General features: G+C 46.5%; 1 protein-coding gene across 1 annotated transcript; it reads right to left on the minus strand.

Moving 5' to 3' along the window:
* On the minus strand, positions 1-26,464 carry LOC144146077 (Na(+)/citrate cotransporter-like). The gene is made up of 14 exons (XM_077678015.1): positions 26,313-26,464; positions 24,820-24,934; positions 19,861-20,010; positions 17,884-17,999; positions 16,583-16,728; positions 15,408-15,504; positions 13,311-13,439; positions 12,382-12,501; positions 11,654-11,734; positions 11,117-11,224; positions 6,978-7,155; positions 6,395-6,556; positions 2,283-2,420; positions 1-801 (listed from the first exon to the last, which is right to left on the minus strand). Exons 2-14 carry the CDS (start codon positions 24,919-24,921, stop codon positions 586-588), a joined length of 1,743 nt encoding a protein of 580 aa, XP_077534141.1. The 5' UTR covers positions 24,922-24,934; positions 26,313-26,464; the 3' UTR covers positions 1-585.
* Between the last annotated feature and the right edge of the window lie 1,077 nt (positions 26,465-27,541).

Raw genomic sequence — 27,541 nt, forward strand, 5'->3', positions numbered from 1 at the left:
AGCGCGCTTTCTCCTCCACAGGTACTTGTATTGCTATAACGAGTGTTTATTTTACAAACGAATATCTTCTGCTGGACGTGAAGGGATGATAGCGAGAAATAAAAAAAAAACGACGTCTTCTTATAAAAAAACAGTCCACCGCATGAATTGTCTTCTTCCAGATGCAAGTCAACCATGCCGATTCAGCCGGGAGTGCCTTGGGCACTTTACATACAATGCAAAAAAAAAAACCGACTTGGCGGGGGTTTCAAAACTTCCCACTAAAAAATGCAACTTCAATTAGGGCAGATTACTAACCATGTTTCATTTTTAATCTCAAAGCGTAGGTGTCGAGATTTGTGCTGATAGCCTTCTACTCTTGCTCATCAACAGTAAAAGATGACTTGCATGTGACTGGCCCAAACTGGAAAACTAGCTGTCCTCGGTGACACACTGTGTCATGGGCCGCATTTACAGCCTCGTCTTTGAGCCTCAGTTCTCGTATGTTCGCGTCATGAATGGGGCCAAGAGGGCAACCCGACCCGAATGTCTTGTAACTTTGCCTCATTAACGGAAGCCATGTTTCTGTAGCCTTCTACGTTGGTTTCATACAGACGTTGTATGGTTCAACCCAAGCATAAAAATAGTGCTGTTCAGTGCTGAGCCTGTAGCGTTTGACATGTGTACAGAAAGCGGCGAACTTCCAGGAGGTTTAGCCCATTCCGGCAGTATTCCAAGGCCAAATATCGGAAATCCAAGGGCGTGGATCATTGCTACTTCAATAAGAACGCAGACCATGTTCATGACGAATCCTGGTTTTGCCTGTAATGGAAACAAGATAATGAGAGAACGTGTAGTAAACCCACCAGCAGTACAGCATAAGTCAACAGCAATCTCAAACATAAAAAACCACGCCGGCTGCCACAATAGGCCAAACGGGAAGTTTCAAAATTCCAGTCACAGTTCTCAGCGTCTCATCTATGTACACAGATGCTCCATACCCGGAGCGACGCGTCCATCTTCCGCTTCGCTCCTGATCTGCGAGCTGTTCACTCATAAGAAGCATCACACAACCGGACCCACGTCCGCACCGTACCACATTATCCTTCAAACGGCCTCGTTATCCCGTGACCAGACGCTCTGCGGCCCATGCCCCTCACCCTTTTTCCCAATCTGTTCAGCCAACACCGACTAGATTGTCGGTGTTGGTTCAGCCCATCTTTCTCGCATCCTTTCCTTCTACTCTGCAATGATTGCTGCTCCTCTCCCCACTCACCCGCCCTCCACCTTTTCCTTTGTGGCCTCACACAACCTTTTCCCCCTCCGCCTTCTCTTTCCGTATCCCACTCTCTGACCTTCACCCTCGGTCTTTATTCCGCCCGCGCTTTCTTTTTCCTTTCGTACCTACTGCTGCGGCCTCCGCCCCGGGGTGCGTGATCTACCCACCGTGGATAAGAAACCCTAGAGTTGGTCACTGAGTGTTCACCGCTAGTTGGTAGCCAGTAACATACCAGCGAGGAGACCCAGCAGTGAGATTGGCAGCTGATTAAAGGGACAGATATACTGTGGACACCACATTTTTTTCCGTATACGCATGCCATATGTGAGTCCTTCGTCTTTCTTGTCTGGCTTTAATCGATACCAAGGTTCTGGTAAAATATGTCAATAAGGATGTCACCAGAACAGCGCATACACTCCTGAAACTCGTCCTTTCGTCTTACACCAATATCCCCATATATTCACGTCTCCGCGCTAGCTGACTGCCATTTTAATGGAACGCCGCAAGGTTCACACAATAAAAAATATACATCCGAATCATCATGCAGGCACCTAATCACAGACAATTTACTTCGCTTTATTAGACTAAGATTGGTTACATTTTTGAAGCTTTATTCTCTCAAGATTAGCTTTACAAGAGTGGTGCAATCGGTATCGATGATGATAGTATACCTTTTACGAAAACGGCATTATTATAAGGGCTTACAAAACCCGAACCGCTTCCCGCTTCTCTGTACATTAAATTGCTCGGCCCCTGGTTTTTCTTCATTTATTGCATTACAACATTTTCAGACTCTTCTCAATGGTTTCCTCACCGACGTTTTTTTTTATTCGTGCAGCTACAGCTCTTTTAAAGTTCCTATTATCATTGGACGGTAGACAGTCTTTTATGTGAAACTCATAGAACAGGTACTACAAGCCTCTATCTTTTTTCGCACCAAAGAATAGGGTTGTGTCTTCGGAAAGAGAAAAAGCCTGAATCATGTACTTATGGTGCGTGGCACTCATCAAAAGCCATGGCTTACCATTTCGGGAACGCTTAGTTCGGCCAGCTCGTAAACGATGGCGTTTGGTGGCGTGGCAGCAGGAAGCATAAACGAGAAGGAGCAGCCGATGGTGACCGGCATTGCCAAGTACAGCGGGTGCACTCCGATGGCTATGGCCTGCGCACAATAATCACGAAACAATATATTTTGCAATCTTTCCACCGAAACACCTTTGGTGGGCGATGGCATTGCGGGTTACCTCGACAACAGGAGCTCCGCACTCCATGGCCATCATGAACCCACTTTAGATGCCGATATTGTTACTGACAAACGCGTTTTAACAAATGCGTGTTAAGGACATAGTATAAATTATGAAGAAGAAATGGGCGTCGTCAGGGCATGTAATGTGAAGGCAAGATAATCGTTGGTCATTAAGTGCAACAGAGTGGATCCCTAGAGATGGCAAGCGTGGCAGGGGCGGCAGAAAGTTAGGTGGGCAGATGAGATCAAGAAGTTTGCGGGGATAAATTGGTCGCACTTAGCACAGGACCGGGGTTATTGGAGATATATCGGAGAGGACTTTGCCCTTGAGAGGGCGTAGGCAGGCCGATTATTATAGTGATGTTGATGATCGTTACTAGAAGAATTATTTCATTCCCAGATGCTCTCTGCATTTAAGAAGGCCCTACGCTAGCGGTCAAGTTGTTATGATGATAACCATAAGAAAACGGCGCCTGCAACGGCAGGTATAACAAAGAGACTGAGAAAGTATTTATGCTTGAATAGAACGCGGCGCTTTCACATTTTTTGTGTATTACTGAACGTGTCGTCACGATTGTTGAGAAGTCCAAACATCGCTAACAAACTTTTATTTTTCGCCATCATTCTTTTGTCAATTTAATTGAACCATATCTTTCAAATGATGTTGTTATGCAGTAACAGTAGAACTAAGACGAAGCAGTGATGACCATACCGTTACCAACTACGGTCCGCCTAGTTATGGTGTGCTCTGCTGTTGTGCACCAAATCGGTCCTCCTTAATATAGGAATGTTTGCCTTGTGACGTAGCGTGCACCAGCCCCTAGTAATATTACAGCCTGCGAAAGTTGCCCAGTTTCAATTTATGATGATGCACTGTGGCAGCGCTGTACGATGCCACTTACTAAAATTCCATTTTCTAGACATGATGTCTGGTTTTCTTCGGATGATTTCAAAACAAAACTTTGCGAACTCCGCAGCATTTAACCAAAGACGTTTTGCTTTGTTTTGCACACATGTTGGTTTAAACTAGGTCGCTGCTGAGACCTGCATGCTTGCTAGACGCGATTGTTAGGAGAAAATGCTACTATTGAACAATAAAAGCTTAAAGATTGCAAAAAAACAGATGTTGGATGCCTGTCAACTGTTAAAGTATTTGAAGATTTCTTGCTGGTTTGGGACTATAAAATATCAGCGAATAAACGACACCAAAGTCCGGAAAGACGTATACACGTGCACAAAATGATCTTTTGTTTCCAGCTGCATAATATAGCCGACAACTTAGCAGAAAAAAATAAGACAGCACTCGCGTTTTTGTAAATAGCAAATGCGTAGAACATGACGAGTAAACAATGTTAACGCGAAATAGCTGCTGGCAAACACTTCAACTTAGTAAAGGAATAGGAAGTAAGAACGACTACTCGAGCACCTAGAGAAACAAGAAATGTGTTTACGGCAGCGGCTGCGAAGACATATAAAGGTCAAGGAAGCTGTGAAAGCCCGCCATTGTACCTCGTGTTGCATAAAAAAATTACTCCCACCTCCCCTCGCGAGAACACCTGTGTAGATGCGACGCATAGGGGGTTCCGTTGTTGTTTCCGTTAGGTTGATTCTCCCATCGCGTGAAACGTGCCATGAACCCCCTGCCGCGGCTATGACGCAACACAATCCACTTTAATCCAATCCAATCCAAACCCAATTCAATTCATTTCAATCCAATCCAAGCCAAGCCAAGCCAATCCAGTCGAATCCAATCCAATGCCCCTCGCGAGAGAGTGTTCGCTATCGGAGAGGAGAGGGGGTGAGCAGCGGAGGGCGCAGCTCGCGCGGCGAGGAGAATGGGGGAGGGGTGTGGAAGGACAACAACGCCGTATGGAGGGACAAGGCGAGTGAATGAGATGCCGTCGCATCTAAAACACATTGCAATTGGAAAATAAGTACTTAAGTGGCCTCTACGTACGCCCGACAATTTGTCTGCAAACAAACGACAGAAAGGAGGGCTCTCCTCCTTAACCGTGAGCAATACATAAGAAAATATCTAAAACTGATGGATAGGATGGCCACAGGCAGTTGGCGATTGCAGTAATAACTCAATAATACTTATCAAGGATGCATTCTTCCTTTTTTATTTTGTTCAGGCAAAAAAAAATTGAAGTGGAATAATTTTCTCCGTTGAACACAACTAAAACTGAGGTGTAGGCAATCACCAATAAAATCAGTGTGCGCCAAATTGCTCTCAGCGGTATGCTTTTCTTTTTATACAGAGGAATGGGCGGGGCGGGATTGTGGTCACTTGAGATTTGGTCAAGGAGTAGTTTGACCACCTTAGAATTTTCTCGCTCACCTGGGGAATGAATGAAGACCTTCATTTTAACACTTCCTTTACATCTACATGATACCTGCTTCAGCGGTGGTTTCAGTCTCCAGATAACAGTGCCGCTGAACACAATGCCGCGGGATCCTTCCTAGGCTTTAGTGGCGTATGGGGTGATCACGAACTCAAGTATTTGCAATATTCAAATACAGGGTAAAGAACTCCTGTAGAGGTGAAGCATTTCTTATGCCCCGCTAACAGCGCGCAATAATTGGCAGGTGTTTTTTTTTTGTCGGGGCTAAATTTAGCTTGTGGTTTTAGATAAGTGGTGGATGTATCAATTAAATTCACGAAAAAGCTATAATTTTCTTTTGGTGGATCTGAATCCTTTGCGGAACACATCTCCGATGTAAAGTGTTAAGTTGGAATATACAACAGAATTTGTTATTTCGCTTGATTTAAAGCAAACACCCATCTATATATGTAAATTTACGAGAACACGAAGAGCTGCACACGCAAAAAATAGTCAAAGAAACAAATTAAACCCTGGCACTTTGTCGTGACAGAAAAAAGGAGAGATGGGTTATAAAACACGTAGTTTTCCTCCATCCACTTCCTTTGGGGACAGGTCAGTAGAGCAAACTGGAAGCAAAGAAACGTGACGTTAAACAAAACATATTTTTGGAAGCAGCGTTCCAGTTACAAACTGCCAATGTCCAGGTGTAATTATGTGGAGCGCCTCCTCTAACTTATAAGGCACCAGGTTAAGAGCGCCCGGAATACTAACAAACGAGAACTGTTATGCACTTCCCTCCTCTAAATTATATTATCGAGCCGCCAAAACACCCGGGGTATTGGTGCCCCCTGCCAATGAGCTGGCCGGCAACACCGCGGTGCAGACTATCAGATGAGAGGCATATCATGTTGTATTAGGCAGTTCCCAGACAACAGCTGTACTGCCTTCTCTACTCGGGTACAACTCAAGAACCAAAACCGAAGTTGCCACAGCGCCTCATCAAGGCAACCGGCCGTTCCCCCGCTTGTCAGAAAGTGCGCCTAACTGCGAGTATTTTGAGCATGACGCGAGTCGTTTCAGTGATATTTCACGCTAAACAATTACCGCAGTGATGTCAAATTACGTGAGAAAAAGCAGGCGATGTCCCAAATTAAGCGCAATTTCATTTCAAAACGCGCGCCCGCGCTAACATCCGGGTCCGTCATTTCGGCGGAGTGATACACTGCATGAGTCCTTGCCCTTGTTAACTTGTACCCGATAATAGCCTCATGCGAGCCAACGTACGATGGCCGAAGGACCGGACGTGGAGCTGGAAATTTGTCGCCTTAGTAACCGCGCATCTCCATAGCCGCAGCGTTGCCTGAGACTAAAGAGGAACTGTCCACTGCTCCCCTGACCGTTTCCACACACACACTGGTGTGGTGGCACCGGTACACAGAAATCTTTGTTTCCCGCTTGGTATGTGTACAAGCGTGCGTACTTTTCCAAGTACATCATACGATACAGCTATCCCGCCTTCAGAGTGAAACACTGAACTGTTAGCTATCCTGGTAGGCAACTCACCATGTCACAGACGACGGGCAGGAGTATGGAGCTGACGGCCGTATTGCTCGTCACTTCGGTGAACATTGACGCGGCAAAGCACAGTACGAGTGCAATCATCACATGGGGTAGCACGTCGAGGCTTTTCAGATGCTCCACCAAGAACGCAGATAGGCCGGATTGCTGGAAAAAATAGTCCAAATGAGTCTGTCACCTCAGAAAACTTGAAACTTTGGTTGGTTGGTACATAATTTGAAACTGACGCAACAGTGCGTCGGGCGACACAAGAGGGACAAGGAGACAGACACTTCCTAGTGTTTGTACAGAGGCATGCACAAACTCAGGTGTTTGTCTCCTGCTGTGCTTGTCGCACTTGACGGGCTGTCACTTTGAGTCGGTTACATTGGGCCTATTATATTTACTCTTTTTAGCCCACGATACATTGAACGTTAGCAAAAGCCGCATAAACCATAATTGGACGAACATCCGCTGGATGTAGTAACGAGAGCACGTCTGCGTAAAGCAACGAGCAAATCAGGAAACTAACTAAACTCTTCGGTCTGTAATGTGCAAGGGACAAAAATACGTGCGGGTAGACACCGACCTTGCATCCTTCGGCCAGGCACATGCCTCCACCGATGAGCAGCATGACTCCCCACTGTGCCCTGTCGTTGGCCTCGCGCCACGTGATGAGCGACCGGCCTGTCGGTCGCCCGGGGTCCTTGGGAATCACGAACAGAAGAAATGTGGCGATCATGGCTGGGGCCGAAGGCTTTATAATCCTGCAGGCGATCAGTGGGTAGATAGGGAGAGTGAGACGTGACACTGTTCATCGTGCGCAACAAGGTATTGATATTAAGAACTGCGAGTTGGAAGTGTTGGTATAGGTTCATAGTCGGTACAGCGCAAACAAAACTCGGACAAGAAAGGACACTGGACGGAGCGCTACTAGCAACTGAAAAGTTTAATGATGAACACACATACGCATATACATACACTCAAAGCCACCGTCATCAAATCGTGTACATTACAATCTACCACTCGGCAAGATCGCGGGAAAATATTAAACAAAACACTGCATATAACCACGCGACAGCTGTACAAACCCTGAATAACGACGCTGCACACTCCATCAACCTTTTTCCAGAAAAGCAAACTCGGCATCCGATAACCTACAGACGGTTGGCTGACACATGTGTTTCCTTCTTTCTTGGTGTGAAAAGCTTCAATCATCTCTCTTATGGCGCGCTGTCTGTGTTTGTAAAGAACGATTGTGTGGCAACTCAGGACGGCATGTAGCCCCCCCAACCCTGGGGTTGTGGTTGTCATCAATAAGAGGGCGTGGCGACTCCGGACGGCCCGGGCACTCCTTATAATGCATGGCTAAATGCGAACACGGTACCCCTTGAAGGAGCTGTTATGTTCCCGTCGGCGAACGTTAAGGCAGCAACCAGTCTGGCCTATGTATTTCTTACCACAATTGAAAGGAATAATGCAATCAATGGTTTTACGCCATGTTTTACCCCGTGTTTTACACCATGTTTTGCCCCGCAGCCTCATTGATGACAACCACAACCCCGGGGGTTGTGGCTGTCATCACGTGCCGCCCTGAATCGTCATCACGTGCCGTCATCCCGTGCACGTGCCCTCCTGAATTACCACACACAATCGTTCTTTAGAAACACAGAAAGCGGGCCGCAAGAGAGATAATTGAAGCTTCTCCCGTCAAGGAAGGAGAAAACGCATGAGTCAGCCAGCCGTCTGTCACATTACCGGATGAATGCTGACTGCTTTTCTGAGAAAAGGTTGATGGAGTGTGCTGTGTTGTTATTCTGGGTTTGTACACGTGTCGCGTGTTTATGTGCAGCTTTTTGTTTGTTGTTTCCACGCGCTCTTGCCGTATGGTAGATTGTAATGTACTATTATGAGCAATATGAAGGGGAACACAGGAACGCGTGGCGCACAGCCTCGAAACAGACTCGGAGCGATGCGTGGATGGCGCTGTGAAAATCGAAGGGGGAAGGAGGGCGCTCTTCCACTAACTGGTGGTACTCCCACCAAGCTGGGATTTCTACAAAGCAGCAGCTTACTTCATTTCGCCGAAAATATGGTATCGTCCGACAGCCGATAAGACTCACGGCGGGAATGGGAACAGTTTTTAGAATAGCGTCCCCCTTTCCACTTTGTTTCCGACGGCTGCCACTGCGTGTCACGCATAGCTGGGTCTGAGGGTGTTTTCTATGCGTCCCTGTGTTCCCTTTCATATTGCTCATAATAGTACAGTCGCGGCCACTGAAACAGGGAACACGGCGCGCGTGGCCGCGCTTCTCGGACCACCAAGCGGGCACCTCGCGAAGTATTGCGGCGCAAGCGCAGTCAGAGCCAGAGGCGGATCCCAGCTGCGCTTCGTCTGCTACGGCTCCTCCCACTTCGCCGCAAGCTTGGTTTGTGTATTCCAAAGCGCGCGCGCAATCTAGGTTTCCCCGCTCGCAGCGGAGTGGGAGGAACCGTGGCAGACGACGCTCAGCTAACTCAGCCGCTGGCCCTGATTGCGCTTGCGCCGCGATACTTCCTATGGCGCCAGTAGTGGCGCTCCGCGGAGCACGGCCAGCCGCTCCGTGTTCCCTGTATCAGTGGCCGCGACTGTACACGATGTGATGACGGTGGCTTTGACTGTATGTATATATGTATGTGTGTTCACGATTAAACTTTTCAGTTGCTAGTAGTGCTCCGTCCTGTGTCTTTTCGAGCCCGAGTTGTGTTCGCGCTGTACCCGTCATGACGGTATTGAAGCGAACTGGTTTCGCTAATTTCAGTTCTTTAGAAGGAAATTTTCTAATTTTGTAGTTTAGAAAGCAGCCTCAACCCGCTGCCAACATTTTAACATGGACCAGTCTTCGTCGGGGCAACTTCAGTCATCCGGTTACCGCCGTATATAGGAGACATGACGGCACAAGTTGCTGACAGGGAAGCGATATGTGAGAGAGTTTTCTTTTTTTGAGTAACGGTTGGTTAAATGAAGCCCGACTGTAGAGCAGAGTCTTTTAAGTTCTTTTTTTTTTTTTTTTGGTCTTGCGAAGAGAAACCTTTACAAACCCTTGAAAAGCACCACTTTTTATTCTAAATTACGAACGAGGATCATATGGGAGGCCTCGCTGCTAAGCACGGACCCTCTGATCCAGGCCTCACTAGCCCAGAGGCTGAAGACGCCGCGGAGACCTATGTTAATCCTGCCGTCGCCGTAAGGACTCTGCAGTCGACCTGAAAAAGGTCCCACCCATGGCAGCAATACAGTTTTTCCAGATATGATCTGACCTAATCTGATGTAACCTGCGGGGAAAAGAGTAAGGTGTTGGGCTGTGACGATGCGCGGAAATTCCAACAATTTTTTTGGTCTAAACATCTCAGTTTGCATTGCTTTCCTTATTTATTTATTTATTTTACCCTCAGGGCATACAAGCCTTGTAGAGGGGAGGGGCTCACGTAAAAGAACAAAAATAATGTCAGAAGCTCGCTACAAGTGTTTAACCACTGCACACACACCAAAAAAACTATGCAGTAAAAAACAAAAAGTAAAGCAAATGCACTAAACACAGCCGTAAGCGCAATCACTCTCGGAGAACAAGAAAAGTAAATGGTAAACGCACATCATTCGCCGTAAAAGAACACAGAAACGACGGATCGACACAAGCATACAATAAACTAAAAAAGAAACAATAAACACAACAAACAGCACTCCTTACTAGGAAGTACAATACAAAAAAACTTACACCAAATTTTAATTTGACAATGCTTCCCGCAAATGGTCAGGGTTAGTAATGCAAGCTAATGAAGCAGGCAGGTGGTTCCACTCCCGGCACGTTTTCGGCAAAAAAGAATGGGAGTAGGTGACAGTGTTTTGGTGCGGGATATGAACTTTGTGAGGATGCTCAAGGCGTTCAGATATGAACCGTGCGGGTTGTATCCGGCGTGATTTGAATACATGGTTATTATGATACACTTTATGAAATATCCCAGACGGGACAGTTTTCTACGTGTAGCGAGAATCAGCGAATAGGTTTGTTTAGTTTACGTAGTAACTTAGCTAATTTGCATGGTAATCTCACTCACGCTTTTTCGCTTCCTCTCCATCTGCAGTATATCATTCCAGACCATGAATCGCCACCTCACGCGGCCTTTTCAGACAACTCTTCCCACACCCGAATAAGCGCCTGACTGCATACGCCCGCTGTTTATTGCGGGCACGCGACTAGATATATATTGATTGTTGAGGCTAGGTGAAGTGACTTTTTCTTGTGTTCTTTTTGTGAACTTCAACACTCGCCCCAATTCAGTGACTCTTGATTACTCAACAAAAAGGCCTCCTTTTATACAGAAGGCGATTCGTCGTGCCGTCCTTATTTCGTCAGGGCGGTGGGTCATGCGAGTAAAATTTAGTTGTGGGTGTGTTCCGTAAGTTAGCATCATGAGCAGAAGTTCACGACGAACCGCAATGAGAAAAGATAACAACACTTTTATTTTTGAGAATAGAATAAGAATTTGCGGGAATTCCAAGTACTAAGGTGTTAAAGAAGCGTTTGCGAACACACAACTGGCCCCAGTCTTCGATGGCGATAGCACTCATCGAATAAAATTTGGACTTTCATAACCTGCAAGATTTATTTTTTTAGTGACGCAACGATTGTACGTACGGTCCCGACGCATTCTCCTAGAGGCAAGAATGAACTTCGGGGTAGAACTTACTTTCCGTATGGAAGAAACTCCACCCAGCCCGGGAACATCTGTGGCTTCATTGTAAACCAAAGAAGAATCATCGACGTCATGAGGAATGCCACGCACAGCTCTGCAAAACTGAAAAAAAGCAAAAAAACGTAGGGGCGACGCAGAAAAAGCAGAAAACCGATTAGAAGTAGTATAAAAAAAATGTGGCGCTTCCTGACAGGCCAAGCTGATATGTTTGATGATGATGATAGCTAGTTTTTTTTTCAGGCGCAAGGCCGTCAAGGGCGAAGAGCGCCAAGCCGACGTGTTTGCACGTTCGCTGGTAAGCGGTATACATTTAAGACATTTTTATTGCGAGAAATCCTCTGTGGGTGTAATACAATGATGCTTTCACTGCTTTTTGTGCAGAGTCTGTTGCGTTATCATTGAGTTTCGGTCGAAAAACCATCGTTTTTATGGTCCGTTTGTGATGCAAGCATGCTTTTAACAGACCTGCATATTTCATCCGCGAATGCGCTTTTATTCTGTTTTGCGGCCCCAGACGCACAAAAGTATTACCTCATTGGGCCAAGATCTTGGTATCTTCTTGAAATTTCTTCTCGTATCTTTTCTTGGGAGGATGCGTCAGATGAGCTCTTGCTGCAGGAAAATAACAAGCATATTTGCACTTTATAGCACCCATCGAGAATTCTTCGTAGCGGCAAGCTGTTTAATGGCATACATGTGGCTCTTTCAACTATGACAACCACATTCGCGGGAAAAATGACTTTCGGCAATTAGACGTTGACGCCGCCACCAGATCAAACTCCCATACCGTTATCTGCCGCTTAACTGTATGCTGGCTATTGCAAAAGGCGGAACCCATCTCCCGCTATCATTTGTCCGAGTACCAGACCGCCGTGCGCTCTTTTTTAAATTTCTTCTTTTAAAACGTCTACCTTTTGCGTGAGTGATTGTTAGTGCATGGGAATAGGGAGTATGTCCAAGTGTTGTTGTACGAAGACACTGGATGACGTGGAGAACAGTTTCATCGCAAGATAAAATGAACATTTTTGGACACATGCCTGTCGCAATGTTTGTTCTTGTAACGCGATCATATGTTTTACAACAGTTTGTATTTGTGTTGCAAAGTTGCTCGATGCCATGCATTGCCAGTTTTATTTATTACATCACCAAACTTTCTGCGGGAAAGTTTCCCCCAAATTTCTTACTTTTGTGCAACCTAATAGCGGTGGGCTTAAAACCATCCCAATTATTTAGAATGTCATGGGAAATTCTATACTCACAGCGCACGTCTCGCTGTTACCAGGAGATAGACCCACGCAAGGAGAACGCAAATCACCATAGTGGGTACGTTGTACAACATCCACGTTGCGAAAGTCAGCTCGGTTGATTCTGGAAACGAGCTATTTGGGAGGGTAGAAAATATTCCATGTCAAGGCAGTGCGCATCGGCAATTAGTGCCCATTACGCTCGTCACTAACGTCAGTAGCAGGTCATGAGGGTGCTGATGATGGTGATCACGATGACAGTACGAGATGACATAGATACGACAGGCTTGTTTCAAATCACGGCGGGTTAAGTCTGGTGCATCACTAATTTCAAGTTGATTCAATGGGCAGTACACAAATAACAGAACTATTATGGCGACTGAACACCAACTTTACGAAATTATTCAACTGGATGTGCCGATTGCTTACATAGGGCAAAAAAGTACAGAAGGGAGATTCACAAGAATAGCGTAAACTTTAAACTGTTTAGTCCATTAGAATGAAGACGATTGTCTGCATGCACAGATGCGGTTAAAAAACAATAGCAAAGTGAAATATGTTCGCAAGTGTAATTTGTTATTCCATGCCATTTTTGTTACGCTTGATCTTTCCTTAAACACACGGAAAGATCGGAACGCAATGGACACATAGCAAACGCGTGCCATGGTTCTATATGCACAAGTATTGGCAGGTAATGAAGGACGCACAAAAAAAAGACAGTATAGAAGCTTACTAAATCTGCACCGAAGCTCATGAATGCGTCAGGGGGCCTTGCATTTGTTTATCCTAAGGATGAGATGGTGAATAGAAGTTACCACGGGCTGTCCCGCGTAATGCAGCCAATCTCCCTTAGCGTTAGTGGTGATATTAAGAGTTAGTAGACCACTTGCAAAACAGGTGAAAAATGCTACTGCAAGACAGGGCGCAACCGGCTGTCCACTTACTCATCCATGAGTCCCTTGAGCACCATATTCGGTCCCGTGCCGACTAGAGATCCCGTGCCCCCGATGTTGGCAGCATATGCCACCGACAGCAGCATTGTCGTGCGGATGACTTTCTGGAGAGATTCCGGCCTGTGCAATGTAATCACAAATATTTTTATCGCTTGTATTTTTGCTTGCAATACCTCTTTTGCCAGTGTGGGGCTGCCGTGAAGTGGGGAACAATAACATGTTCAATGTATACAGCGGGGAACGTCAGCGCTGCACAATCAAAGCCAAACACAAAGGGTAAAGCATCAAACGCAAAAGAAAACAAACGCGGATGGCTATCAATTAAGTCCATTTGTCAAATATGTTCTTGTGTGTGTGTGTGTGTTTTCAAAACGTCAGTGCGAGAATGAGTACTTAGTCGTTATTCGTTTGCCTGCAGAGAAGAACAGGACCAATTAAAGCAAGTTCTGCTTCCCTCTCATGTTGGTTTAGCTGGGGCATTCTACAAACATTTGCGTCTAATTAAGTTTATTTAGATGCACCAAAGGTTCTTGTTGTAGATATTTTGCAAGTTTTACAAAGGTTGGCTCAATTATCTCAAGATATTGTTAGCAAATAAAAATGAAAGCAAAATATAACAGGTGTGGATAGTGCCAAGATGGCATCTTACAGTTAGTGGGGCCAAGAACAGCGATGACACATTTGTATTATTTTTTCCCGTTTTAGTGCTCATCGGCAAGTTTTACATGTACAGCGAGTACAAGAAGTGAGAGACCACACGCTGGCGCCGTACGCTATTTTGCGGTGGTTGGGCTTGTCGATATTAGTATGCATATCGCCTGGCGGGGAACGAATATACTTTATAACCAATCCGCAACGCGGTACCCTCTCTTTTATTATTTGCAAGCAGAAAAACTTGCCACACGCAGGACTTGGCGTGGCACAAGACAAAGATCTTTTTGCTGAAATTCCTGAAATACACCTTGAATTGACAGTGAAGATGGTTGTGGTTCGTTTCCCCGAAGTCCGGTGTCGATCAGGAACCCAATCGCCCGGGCTCCGGTTGATTTGGCAGGAGGCTGGCAGGGCGATGGTGTTGAAGTTCTTGGAGATGGCGGTCGAATCGACGAACTCGAGGCGTTGGGGTTGATTAAGTGAAACAGAGAGTTTATATACAGCTATTTACAGTAGGAAAACTGGGTACATGAGTAATGAAAAGAAAAACTTCGAACATCAGCAAGACGCTAGCTCCGAGTGCGCACAAATCACTCGAGCTCCTTAACTTCGCCTAAGTCTCCTATTCTCGGAGCGTACACAAACCGCTCGAGAAACGACGGCCGAGACCCTGTCTCGCCGCAAGATCCGTCTAGTTGCCCGGTACGGCGCTGCACCCTAAACCTCCGACGCGACCTTAACCTCTAACCTAGGGGGCTCACAAATCCCAACCTAGCTTCAACGGTCGAGACTCCTTGTCCCGCCAGGAACTGCCCAGCTCGGTGCTCAGACAAGAACGATTTCCAACGGCCAAGTTCGGCCTTATAAAACCTCGAGATCACGCTCTCTCGGGAACGCCCCTGTAGCTTTCGTACACGCGTAAGGGAGTGCCCAAATTCACGTAGACAGCTGTCACTCAGCACGCCACGGAATATTCAGTGAGGCGCCGCCAACTTTGGGTCAACGGCACGCTCGCAGACGAGCAGGTGCGTGCGACCCCGCGGGGTGAGAGCGAAAGACGGCGACAGTGCACTGTGCCGGCCGCGGCGCGTTAACAATGGTGTCTTGCGCGGCGCGGGCTTCGACGCCGGTAATCCCACCACCTCCCCGAGTCACGCAGACGGTACCCGGAATCCGGCGGCGCCGTCTGTTTTCTCAATGCGGGATTATCCTTGGGGTATGCGGTGGGCCAGACAATCCGTCTCCCGTGCGCGCCGTGACGAATTGGCGACGGCTGCAGCGTAGAGTCTACAGTGCTGGGCCATCAGACAGAGTGGCGGGTTCTCACGCGCAGCCCGGGCGCCTGGCCGCTAATCTCATAAGTGGACCTTACACTTGACCCTACGAGGAGGGCAAGAAAGGGCGAAATACACTGTTTCCTTGACTTGTACTTACCTAATATCAACCGTACATTGCTCAGGCTTGCCGGTAACCTGTGAGTCGTCCCTAGCTGGTGCTTCGGCCTGTTTGTTCAAAGGTTCAAGCTCAGAGCCTGTAAACGGAAGCGATAAAGCATGATTCTTAGCTAACAACGGGGATACCAAAGGCACCCCCGTAATAGAGAAATGACAACAAAAAGCTAACAATCCTGCTATTTTCCACTGTCCCGTTGCAAAGGCGGTGGCCAAAGAAAACAATCTGCATAAGTCTGAAACTTTTTTCTGACATATATACGCGCTTCCATTACAAGAATGATATAAAATTATGCACAATTACTCTTCACCTAAACCGAAATGCCTGCTTCAGTGACAGAAACATTATAATGCATTCACAGTCTTCGCTAGTTGCAACTATCAGAGAAGGCTTATTTTAAGTCAACCTTTTGAGCATTAATGCATAGTTCTATCGTTTACTGAACCAAACCAAACAATGTTGTTTAAGCTATAACCGCTTGTGTAACACGCAGCACAAATTAAAATTGCTCCGACCGGAAAAAAGGCACGCACTTGTTAAAAGTTCTCCAAGGAAACGAAAATAGATCTATTTAACGTGAAGGCTTATGCCGAGTGTTCTCTTAGAACATATAATGTCCAGATACGTGGGACTTACTGAAATGTTTAATGTCGTGACTTAAATTACATCAAGGCATCAGTTTTCTTAAAAACTGTCTTCTATGCCAACTAGATAGCTCCCACCTCTCAGTGCATCGTGACGTGGTGCAAAGGGCCCGAGTGGCCAGTGCCGAACAGGAGTCCTTGAACTAGACGAGGCCCTTACCGGGCGGCCGGGCAACCCATCATCAGCGCCGACGTTCGTTATCATTTAATTTCATTTACTGATTCTCACTATAATCCCCCGAGCCACATCTTTAGTTAACGCCTTAAGCTCCTCCTCCTTAAAATATAACCGATTGATCTTTAAGCAACCCCTAATACGGAGTTCATTTCTTCTCATGATGTCCACCCAGACAACATCCAAGTTTCTTAAGAGCCTCAACCGGATCTATTGGTCCTGTCGCACATTTCAACTCGGTAAACTAAATTCACTTTTGTATGTTGCGAAAGTGGGACAAAAACAGGCACTGCTTTGTACAAGAAGCAGATAAGACAAATACAGCAAGTCTGACTTACTTTCGACGTCTTTAAGCTGAGATTTCGAAGAAGTGTACATCTGGTCTACGACGGCCATCACTATGGGAGCCATGATGGACGTGGCGGCCGTGTTGGGAATCCACATGGAAAGCCCCATGGTGACTAGCATAAAGCCGAGAAGAAGCCTGTCAGAAATATTTGCGTCGCCAAGAAGAGGCAGGTATTTTTAAGCCGTCGAAAATTGTAAAAAGGATAAGGGGTGGGAGATCCCCTATACTCGCATTATTTCCACCGCAAAGAAATTGGCTTAGCGGGCAGAAGTACAGCCAATAATGCAAATTGGCCTGATTGTCTGGTAATGCCTATTCAATTTTTAAATTGTTAGGTTTGGTAAACGCATCTAAGTTTCAAAGAATTTGAGGGGGAAATTTCGGTTGACTGCCTGAAAGAAGGCCAAATTAACGTCGACCAAGAGCGCATTTTCTTTTAGCTTATTCGTGATTGTAATTCCGAATTGAAAGCTTTAATCCTTTTGCATTGCATATATAACGATAAGTATTGTCATCTACATACATTCAGATCCTTCAGTGCTGCGCAGCGGCGAAGCATGGGGAGCATGTTGAGCCGCCTGGGCTCATCAGCATGTTACCCTGACGACTTCCACCTGGAGATCGTCCAGTTCAACCGCGTGAGGCGTTTTCCCGCTCCTCTAGGTGTGTAACTAAAGTGCCGACTGACACGTATTTGATTGATGCAATACACTTTTTGTTGGTACCAAAGAATGCCGTTGGTCATTTTAGACACAACCAATAACACCAGTTACAGATGGTTCTCGTTATGCGCGCCATAAAAGCACATGCACAATTTAATGCGATGTAATCGGTGATTTTACACTGACATAGTGAGATAAATATGACATAAAGTCTAATTAAATACAACGTGGTTTGAAAGATGAGCTCACGGTGAGGGTTTCAGCCATTCTCGCTCCAATACGATCACTTTATACTCGGATGTAACAAAACGTTCCATGGTACATCGATACGTGATGCTTATTGCTTAACTCGCACTCATGAAAACGCGTCCCCAAAACAGCCGAGGCAAAAAGTACCGCGGCTTTGTCGTCCATCTTTGAGTAAAAGCACCCATCATAAAAAACTCGGAGTCGTTCGCTAAGAACGCCTTTTCACGAAAAATAACCGCCACTAAACATATGCTCTGGCATTGAAATTATTAGTATAGCTTCTAAGTCGGATTAGTTATTTTACATGTTTCAGTCTTCGAAGCAGTTTCTCTCTTGAACTTTGACACCAGCACAAAGTGTAAATATTTTTTTTGCTCACCTAACGTTGCTTGTTCCGATGGCAAGTAATGATTTCAGCGCTATTCTCTTGTGTAGGTTGCTTGTCTCGACGGCCCCTGCCATGATTAGTGAACACAGCACGACGATGCCGATCTCCTACAGGTAAAGAAACACAAATGTATTGAGTGCAGACGTTTTCGCTTGATCAGTACATGGCCGCCAACTTGTAACCTTCAGATATTTAAATCAGTGACAAATGAGTTTTATATAACATTAGTTCGCGTTCATGTCATCCTCCTAAAACAAATGGGCCGTACTCGCGTTTTAATTTGGACAGTAAAGGAATGTTCTTTACTTACTACGAGGGAAAAAAGCCTGCTACCTTTTACCCACTTCCGATGACGGTCTACCTAGCAACTCAAGACGATAAAACACGTCCTACGACTCCTGCAGTCGTCGGAGGGGAGGAGCGGGGGGCGAATACTACACTCTTATTTGCACGGCAGGTAGCCAGAGGCCGTGACAGCGTAATTTGCTATGGCACCAGCACCGACATTTCTTCACAATAATTGGTGTGTACGCATGGTGTCATTTCGTAAAAGACATTGTTGGGCAAGTTGGCTAATAATGTAAAAATTTGGACCGTTAAGAACGCACCGACAAAGGAAAGACGCCGGGACAAGCGCTTGTTCCATCGTCCTTCCTTTGTCGTGTTGTGCTTTGCTTTATACGTTTTACATGGTGACATTTATATCACCAATATCCTCTTCCTGTCTCCCTACTACCTTCATATGTCTTGCTGACCTTACCTATTCGTCGTCATCATTAACACTGACAGCCCCTTGGTATCCAGTGAGGGATGAAGGCCTCGCTCATGGGCTTCCAAGCTCCCCTAACGTGGGTGTTCTGAGTCCATTGCTTGACCCGAATTTTCTTTTCTCATCGCTCCAGCGAGGTTTTTGCCTCTTGCTATTTCAGTCCCCTTCCTGCTTCGGCCATTCAGCTAAACGAATTGTCCTTTGTTGGCTGTCAACCACACTACCCGAGTTTTTCTCTAATCCGCGGCGCTGCTTTATTCCCCCGATGTTTTGGTGGTGTTATTCGTTTTTTCGTACGTTTGGTGTTGACCTAAGTTTTATTTCAAGGTGGAAAGTAAGACCGGCTTATGCTCCGGATTTAATCTCTGAAATTACACTTCGGTAATATACCAATCTATCTACTGATAGCAGTAGTCTATACCAATCTATCTACTATTGTGCTGATGCAGCAGAGCCTTTAACATTTCAACCTTTATTGCTTTTTAGTTGTTTGGACGAGCACTGACAACTTCCATTGTCTATTTGAAGGGGTGTTTTCTGAATCTTTCCTAGTATTACTGCAGATTTATTTGCGTTCATTTAACCCCGCAGCTGAGCTTTCTCAGTAGAGTTCTGTGAGGTTGTTTGTAAATCTTACCTAGACTGATTCAATAGAGCGATGTCACCATGAAATGTAACCCGCCGCGGTGGCTAAGTGGCTAAGGCGTTGCGCTGCTGAGCACGAGGTCGCGGGTTCGATTCCCGGCCGCGGCGGCCGCTTTTCTGATGGAGGCGAAAAGCAAAAACGCCCGTGTGTGCGAGATTTCGGCGCACGTTAAAGATCCCCAGGTGGTCAAAATTAATCCGGAGCCCTCCACTACGGCGCGCCTCATCGCCTGCGTTGCGTCGGCGCGTTAAACCCCACAATCAATCAATCAATCAACCATGAAATGTATGTGGATTAACTATGCCTCATCAATTTTTAACCCTGACTATTCATTATTAGGCAATCTAACACCCCTTTCAAGCAGAATAATTAATCTCAGTAAGTTTGTCTTTTCTACTATGACACCGTTCATGACAATGAACATCTGAGTCTTCTGATAAGGGAGCGTCGTATGTTACGAAGCAGTATGTGGCCTTAGCTATTACCCCACGCAAATCAACGATGTAAACAACCGGGCAACAGTACATTTACCCAAGTGAGCAGGTTTACTCACGTTCATATAAAAATTGGCGACGGTCTGCGATGGCACGATTCCGAAGAATGGGAACAAAAACACGGGCATCAGGGATGTAACCGCCAATGGGACCACTTCTGCCGACCAGTAGCTGGCCATCCAGAGCATGATGTAGGCGCACCATCCGGCCTGAAAAATGTTCATCAAATATAAATAAAAGACAGTTTTCAACTGGCGTTACAAGAAAAAGGAACTTGCGTTAGCTGACACGTCCTTTAATGCAATGTCTTCGCTTTTTATACCATAAAAAGGTTTCCCCTTTTCTGTTAATATTCACCTTGTGTAGCATAAAAGCTGAATATTAGCGTGGCTCCGGCGAAGAAAATTTCCGTACTTCTGCATGCCACAAAATCATTGTCACTTGATATACCATTGTGGTGGCATAGGGGATACGGTCTAACTTCATAAAAGGCTTTTTAAATATTCGTATGCTGCTAGCGAAATTAACTATTAGTGCCGTTCAGGCCACTGCTATACACGTTGTTTGGGATGAGCATTCAATCAGTAATCCCCAATCTGTATTTCGTCTTATTACTTCCAAGGGGAAAAAAGCCTGCTCTTTTTTTTTTCAAAGCTACTGTGCGCCAGTGACGCCCTACACGCATCGTGTCTTTTATTCCGAAAGCAATATTGACCTATGCCAACAAGTTTCATCGTGCGGAAAAGTTTAACCTGGAAGCATGGAGGAAAGGACAGGTTCCATGCCTGGAATTTTTACCACGTGGCCCATCGCAGCCACGGCAGCTGCTACTAGTGGCACCTTTCGGAAAGTTGTAGAAGTGGGAGGAGCGACTGGCTTGCGAGCCTGGAGGAGGCAGGTCACGTGACATCAATCGAATATCGGAGGCGTGAAGACGCCCTCTCCGAGGGCTCATCATGCAATTTTCGACCATTGCTAATAAATCCAGTTGTCCTACCGTCTCTCTGGCGCTTCGCAGTTTCTCACTATTATAGCCGAGCCAGCGCTTCAGTTCAGCCGTTTGCACAATGAAAGGGAGAACCGAGGACGATGCTTCACCTGTGCGGAACTCCCAATGGCAAAAGCAACAAACTGAGTCGGACCATCCGGCAGACGTCGCTCCGCTCGCTAAGGAGTTAACGCGGAAACGTGAGTAGGAGCGGCAAATTGCAGGCGGAAACAGGTAAACAACGCAAACTTTGGCAGCTAAGCGTCGGGAGAAGGGCGCAGAAAGACCACAATCGGCCTAGGCGAACTAAGCCGCGGCCATTTTTAAAGCGGAGCTTTCTACGTCTCGTTGACGGCGTAGGCCGCGTCGAAAACGCACTGCAGGATAGGCAACTTTCTCTGACGATGAGGACGATCGAGGGCGAAGGGAAAGAAAAAACTCCTTCGTGGTCGGAATCGACCCTGGGTCCCCGGTGTTATGAAACCGACGTCTACCCGATTGCGCCATCTCGACATGTTCCGACAGAATAAATTTGGAAAGGGATGCATGGACGGGCAAAATTAGAAAAACGATGCGCCCTCTGGCTAACGACGAGGATGAGTGAACTAGAAGCTTTCTTTATGCGAAATGAAATGGCGAAAGGCCAAAGTCTAAGCCGCAGCGGTCAAAAGACCAAACTGCGTGAGAGACAAAGTCAAAGCTCAATGAGTCACAGTCCCAACCATCTGCGGATGTAAGTCAAAACTCAGACGACAGCCAAGGAAACCTTAACGAGGAAACTTCGCGTTCAATCATCGTCGTCTTTAGACAGAGGGGTGCCTGATTTCTCCCTTCATTTACGTCCGTGTCCTTTCAAAGTTGTAAAGGCTCTGTCTAATAATCTTAAATATTAAGTGCGAATGCACTTTATAAGCGACCCTGAATTCCGTTGACGGCCGTCCGTCCACATAGCAACAGCTGCGGGTGCGCGCGCTCCTCGTCTTCCTTGGCAACGGGGGGAGATGGGCGCGCGCTGCCTGGCCGCTGACATGGCACATACCCACGTGGGGGATTGGCCAGGAATCTCCTCGTCTTCCTTGGCAACGGGGGGAGATGGGCGCGCGCTGCCTGGCCGCTGACATGGCACATACCCACGTGAGGGATTGGCCAGGAATCGGGCGTGAGAAGGGCTAATGCACCCGCTTAAAGGAGTACTGACACGAAATTTCAAAGCTGAGATCCGCTCTAGCAATCAAGTACCACGACAACACAAATAGGTGTCTGTGAATAAATGCATCTTTCTTTCTTTGTAGTTGTGTGTGTGTATGTGATCTCTCTATCGCGAACATTACCGAACCGCGCAAATTCAACTCCTGCATTCGCACTTTCACATTCTTCCCCTCGGGGAAATGCGGGGAAATTTTTTGTGGCTAAAAGGTTAGACCAATTTTATGGAAAGCAAAAAATATGTTTAGACTTGTATTGAATTCAAGAAACCCCGAATATATATTGAAACAGTTACCCTCCCCTCTTTTGGCATACTTTTTAATAGCGAAGCCCTTAATGTTGCCCCCCCCCCCCCATAGGATGTATTAGTCGTCATCCTAGTCAGAAAACAAAGTTGTCGCCAAAAAGAAAAAAATAAACTGCGCTGCTTCACAAATGATCCCTACTCTTTCCTTTCCTAAAGAAAGGAGGAAGAGGTTATTTTGCAATAGAGACACTCGCTGTTATTCCTTCCCTCGAGTATTCAGGGACGTCGTTGGCGAGGATCAGACGACTTGCATCTGCACTGATCTTCCCATCACTAAGTAACTGGTGACACAGCCCTAGTCCTTCAAAGGGAGTGAGTTACGACTGTCAGACTGTATATACGGGGTAGTTGGTTACGGGTATGAAGCGTTATTACTTAGCGCACGAGAAAACAGGCCGCAATACGAACACATAACAAGCGTTCGGGGTTCTTCGTCTGGAAGGACGAAACGATGATAATGGCGGGGTGACCGTCACGGAGATTCCTTGATTGTCTTGTTACGATAATGCGATCTTGAGGTTCAACTTCCCTGAACCACATTTATTCAGAGATAAATGTGCACCCATTTTATTTTTTCAGAACTCAACTGAACTAAATCTTTCGTACCAGTTTCAAACGTTTGCTAATTTATACAGTTTTAAAATGTTGGCACGCCTCGGAGTAGAGTCTATTCACTGTGCGTGATACCAGTCAAGCTTGGCCACCTAGACTCTTTAGAAAGACGCAACACAGAGGAACATCTGGCAGGCACATGCGCCTCGAGCATGGTTTCACCTTGAAGCCAGCATTTACCCTGTGTCGCGAGTGGAAGGATAGGGCTATTATTTGGCGCCATGAGTCTGGCCTCAACGGCGTCATAAAGACGCAACCTCGTATCCCCCATCGTAAAAGCAGTGTCCTTTGTACTGGGAACGTACAGCAGAGCGGCATTAACCGCGACGTTGATTAACGCGTGCTGTAGATGAGCCTCTGAAGACTTCACAAAACAACCAAATCCTTCGAGGATGCGATCTCTGCGTTACAAAAACAAGTACGACAAGTAGGTCAACGAATGAACGCATGTCGTGAAACAGACACACAAGTGGGACGAAAAATTCAGAGACGGGAAACAAAAAACACGCAACAACATACAGACACACACACACAAAATGACATGCGCCTTGGCGGTGGCCACGAAGAAATACCGTTCGAAAGCAGCATAATTTGCTTGTTATAAAGTATTCTATCCTCTGCGTGTATATGTTACTCTGCGCATATTCCACACTGTACTAGGGGTTACTGAAAATGCGTGAGCATCCTTTCACACCGAGTTTTGTCTCCACGTTTTTGTACCTGTTCATCATAATCCTCAAAGGGACTTCGCAGCACTTACCATCGACTACTCGGAATATATTTTGGGGTTAGGTATATTGTCCCAGCAATCTCCTCCCGCAAGAATTATGAAAATACGTTCACTATTACCGAAACTAATCGCGATGAGAAAATCGCAGCGTAATTTTTCCCTCTCAACTCGACCGCGGACAACGCGATGAAAGCTGCGCTCTCTCCCCCGGAGAGGGGGACGGCTCGCGGCGTTCTCTTCGGCGGCCTTCGATACATCCCAGGCCGCGGAGTTTCCTTTTGTTCTCTACAACGTGGAGTGGTCTATCTCCGGTCGGGTGCCACAAAAAAGCAGGCATGATGCCTGCTCCCAAGCAAGCGCTCAGGCTGGTAGGGCCTTTTTGAAGCAATAAACGTTTGTCGTCGAGTGATCTCATTGAAAAGAAAGTATTGAGTCCGCCACTCAAACTCCGCGCGCACTCAAAACAAAAGTAAAAGTATGCGTGCAGGTTCAGACATAGAAGAGTTTGGTACACAGCGCCGACGGCGGCGGATCGTCGCAGGAAATGCGAGAAATAACCCGCGAAGTTGACCAGCGACAGCCAATAGGACAGCCTTGACAAAAATGACGTGATTTAGGCCATGCCAAGGGTGCATAACGCGGATAATTGAAGAGAACGTGGTTGGTTTTTCCGCGTCTTTCACGGCGATTTGCGCGCTTACCGCTTCACGTACACGTGTAATATTTGGCTCAAATATTCCTGGCAGTGCAATCTAAACGTCGTATAGGTTTACTTGCAGAGCACAAAGAGTGTTGCAGGGTCCCTTTCACGCTTTAGTTTGCTTCTTTTCCCTTCTTTCTCCGTTACTATGTTTAGGAGCGTAGTGTTGTCGGCTTCTTAGGCCTTTAATATAGACGATGTTACAAAGCGCTAACGTTCAGCCAGACGACATGTCAAGCGACATCACAGTTAATATACGTAAAAATGCGGTTTCCGGTTTACGACTTTAGACAATACAGCGTGACGCTAGGCGTGACGTCGGGCCTTCAGGTTCCCGCGTCCGCGGTGTCTCTGCTGCGCTAACAGTTTTTGCTGGTTATAGTTTGTCCACTGCGCACCCCTCTTGGCGCGCGCATCCCTTAAACCGTAAAGCACGGTAGGCAGCTAGAACACCAGGCAGAATACACGCACGTACCTTCCCTCCGATGCATACCGCCACTGGAAGCAGGGCAATGGGAACACACACAGTGTAGATGAGACGCCAGGACCGCCTTAGTGCGCTTACAGTCACTAGCATCTTGCGTGCTCCCCTGGGAACAAACAGTAAAAATTAAAAAAGAAGAGTAAAAAGGAGAGGGCATTCCCGTTTTTCGGGCCGTATTCTGTAGATATTCGACGTATGCTTCGGGCTCCCGCCTGGTATGCTTGTTCCCAACCACTGTTTAGGGCAGCGTCGGGGGAATTCATGGTCCGTCTTTCACGCAGCGACTCGCGAAACGCACATTTTTATGAAGACAGAACCCCGTAAGGTCCACCGGACTGCAAGCTTTGTTCCTCGATATGGGACGTCTTGACTGAAGTAGATATATTCCTTAAACTCGGACTAGTGCGATGCCCTCAGATGTCTTCTGAAAGCATGAATCCCGTTTGGTCAGTTAGTGCGGCTTAGTTTTTTTCTTCCATTTTTAAAATATGATCGTTTTTAAAGCAAAAATTCCACTCAAGGGCGGATGCACATGTTAGCTGTTCTACTGGTGGGTCATACATCACTTACTGAAGAACTCCGAACTTCAATTCCCCTCCCTATTCAATACGTCCCGCAGACCTAGTGCCTTCATTTGGTCAATAAACGGTTTGCAATCACATCACCACTTGTTACAGAAGCGAATTTTGAATTTTGGCCTGGTTGATTCAAGCCCGCATTTATGCCACGAACAAGCTCAAGGGGAAACTGTTTTTACTGGAATTGTTCATTGCTGTGCACTATATTCGCACTACGCCTTGCCGACGTACATGCACACAACGCTAATGTAAAAACAGAACCTTACACCTATGCGCCGGCTTGGTTTAAAAAGGAGAGCGTATTGCCCTTCCAAGAAAATTCCTTCCAAGACGCACTTAGCATGTAGTCGCGTACGCTAGGATGTACTTCACCTTAAAAGCAGAAAATAGTCAGATAGATTGTGAGTTCAAATCCACGAAAGGAGAATTCTGTATACACTACGTTCCTCTGTCTGATACCTTTCAGAGTGCTAGATAATTCTTTCTGACCTCTATTCCTTGCATTCTGCTCCACCGCCACGGTGGCTCAGTGGACAAAGCGTTGGGCTGCTGAGCCCAAGAACGCGGGTTCGATCCTGGCCGTGCTGGCTGATTTTCTGCTGGACGCGAAAAGTGAAAACTCCTATGTGTCAAAATTTCAGCGCACGCTCGAGATCATCACGTGGTCAAAATTAATTCGTAGCCCTCCGCTACGGCATGCTTTACAGCCTAGTTGTAGCTGCGGTGCGTTAAACCCCCTCAATCGATCATTACATGTCGAAATCGTTGATCATATGAGGCCCTAAGAAAGCTCAATATTTTTTCTCGCTCATTTAGGGCACTCAAAATTTTAATAAATGAAAGAAAAAAGTCACCTGCTGTACCTCACATCGTATGCGACACTGCCTGTACAAAATAGCTGCTTACCTTGCCCAGGCTCCGACGGCATCTGCCGCAAACTGCTCGGGTTCTTTTCCAAAGTTTGTACACGGGACCCAAGTGCCACACGCCGAAGCATGCTGTGAAACGGTGGTTGTTGATAAGGCGGCAGGCGTCTAGGTGCGGTAAACTCAGGGGTCGACAAGCAATGCTGCTTATCTACAAGAGTTTACAGCGGCTTCCCCTTACTTTTTGTTTGTGCTTCAACTGACTTGCGTCAACGCTCGCTTAGGCGCAATCTCACACGAACCTTTGCTTATTGCAGTCTCCAGGAAGAGTACCGCAACCAACGTGCGCCAGAACGCTAGCCAAGAAGCAAGTGTAGAAATTATGTCAGTGTGGCGTCGCACTGATTAGGCGCCGGGACTACAGTCTCTCTGACTTGGTGCTGGTCGCTGCCTTAATGGCTGTTGTCCTTCACCTCTGCCTTCAGATATACGTTCCTAGTAAGGATGCAACACCAGCATCTGCTGCGTAAAAGGAGGTAATCGACGCAGGTGTCGAGAACGGTGTCGCCAAGTGCGCGTCATTTCTGTTCCCTCAAACGATATGGTCATCTTCGCCGTGCGCTCTTTCCCCCAGTGACGAAGGCGCAACATACATATAACGCCAGTACAAGGCGTATCTTCCTCCATTTCATTAAGCTTCCCTCAACAAGGCTTGCATTATAGTACTGAAGTTATAACTTGTAACTAGAACAGCTGTATACTTCACCAGAGCAAGTGATCACGTTTCTACACATCTTTCTTGCTTGAAGAACTTGTTGTTGGGTGAATTGGGGCGTCTTTGGTTAACAAACGTGGATATTGCGCGGGAAAGGCAACTCATGCAGGAAGGACGAAACGAGCGCGAACTCTCAACGAACTTTTATTAGACAGACCACACATACAAGTACACTTGTTATTAGGTCACTCATGCGCACTTATTACACAACATATCGAACGGTGAAAGCAGAACAATCACATTTCTAAAGATACGAGTCAAGATACATATCTTGTTTGTGAAGGAACACCGATGTGTCACTTACACAATCTCCTGCCTTCTTTCTAATCTGTTAGGCCTCTAGAATTTCCGTGCCTTGGTGTCGCTGCACCTTAATTAACCTCTTTGAACAGTGACACGCACGCGCCAGCCTCCATGCCACTGAAGTTATACCCTGTGTTCACAGTTCCACCCACAACCTTAAAATGGTCCCCAACACACACGGAATAAAAATG

Source organism: Haemaphysalis longicornis, unplaced genomic scaffold, assembly GCF_048455015.1.
Source record: "Haemaphysalis longicornis isolate Haplotype H1 unplaced genomic scaffold, Haemaphysalis longicornis Haplotype H1 scaffold_7, whole genome shotgun sequence".
Classification (NCBI taxonomy): domain Eukaryota; kingdom Metazoa; phylum Arthropoda; class Arachnida; order Ixodida; family Ixodidae; genus Haemaphysalis; species Haemaphysalis longicornis.

Coding starts and splice junctions, on each gene's coding strand:
- LOC144146077 (XM_077678015.1), bottom strand. CDS start 24,921: ATGCTAGTGACTGTAAGCGCACTAAGGCGGTCCTGGCGTCTCATCTAC. Junction 16,729..17,883: donor ATCGGAACAAGCAACGTTAG/GTGAGCAAAAAA, acceptor TATTTCTGACAG/GCTTCTTCTCGGCTTTATGC. Junction 7,156..11,116: donor GAGTTTCTTCCATACGGAAA/GTAAGTTCTACC, acceptor GATCGCCTGCAG/GATTATAAAGCCTTCGGCCC.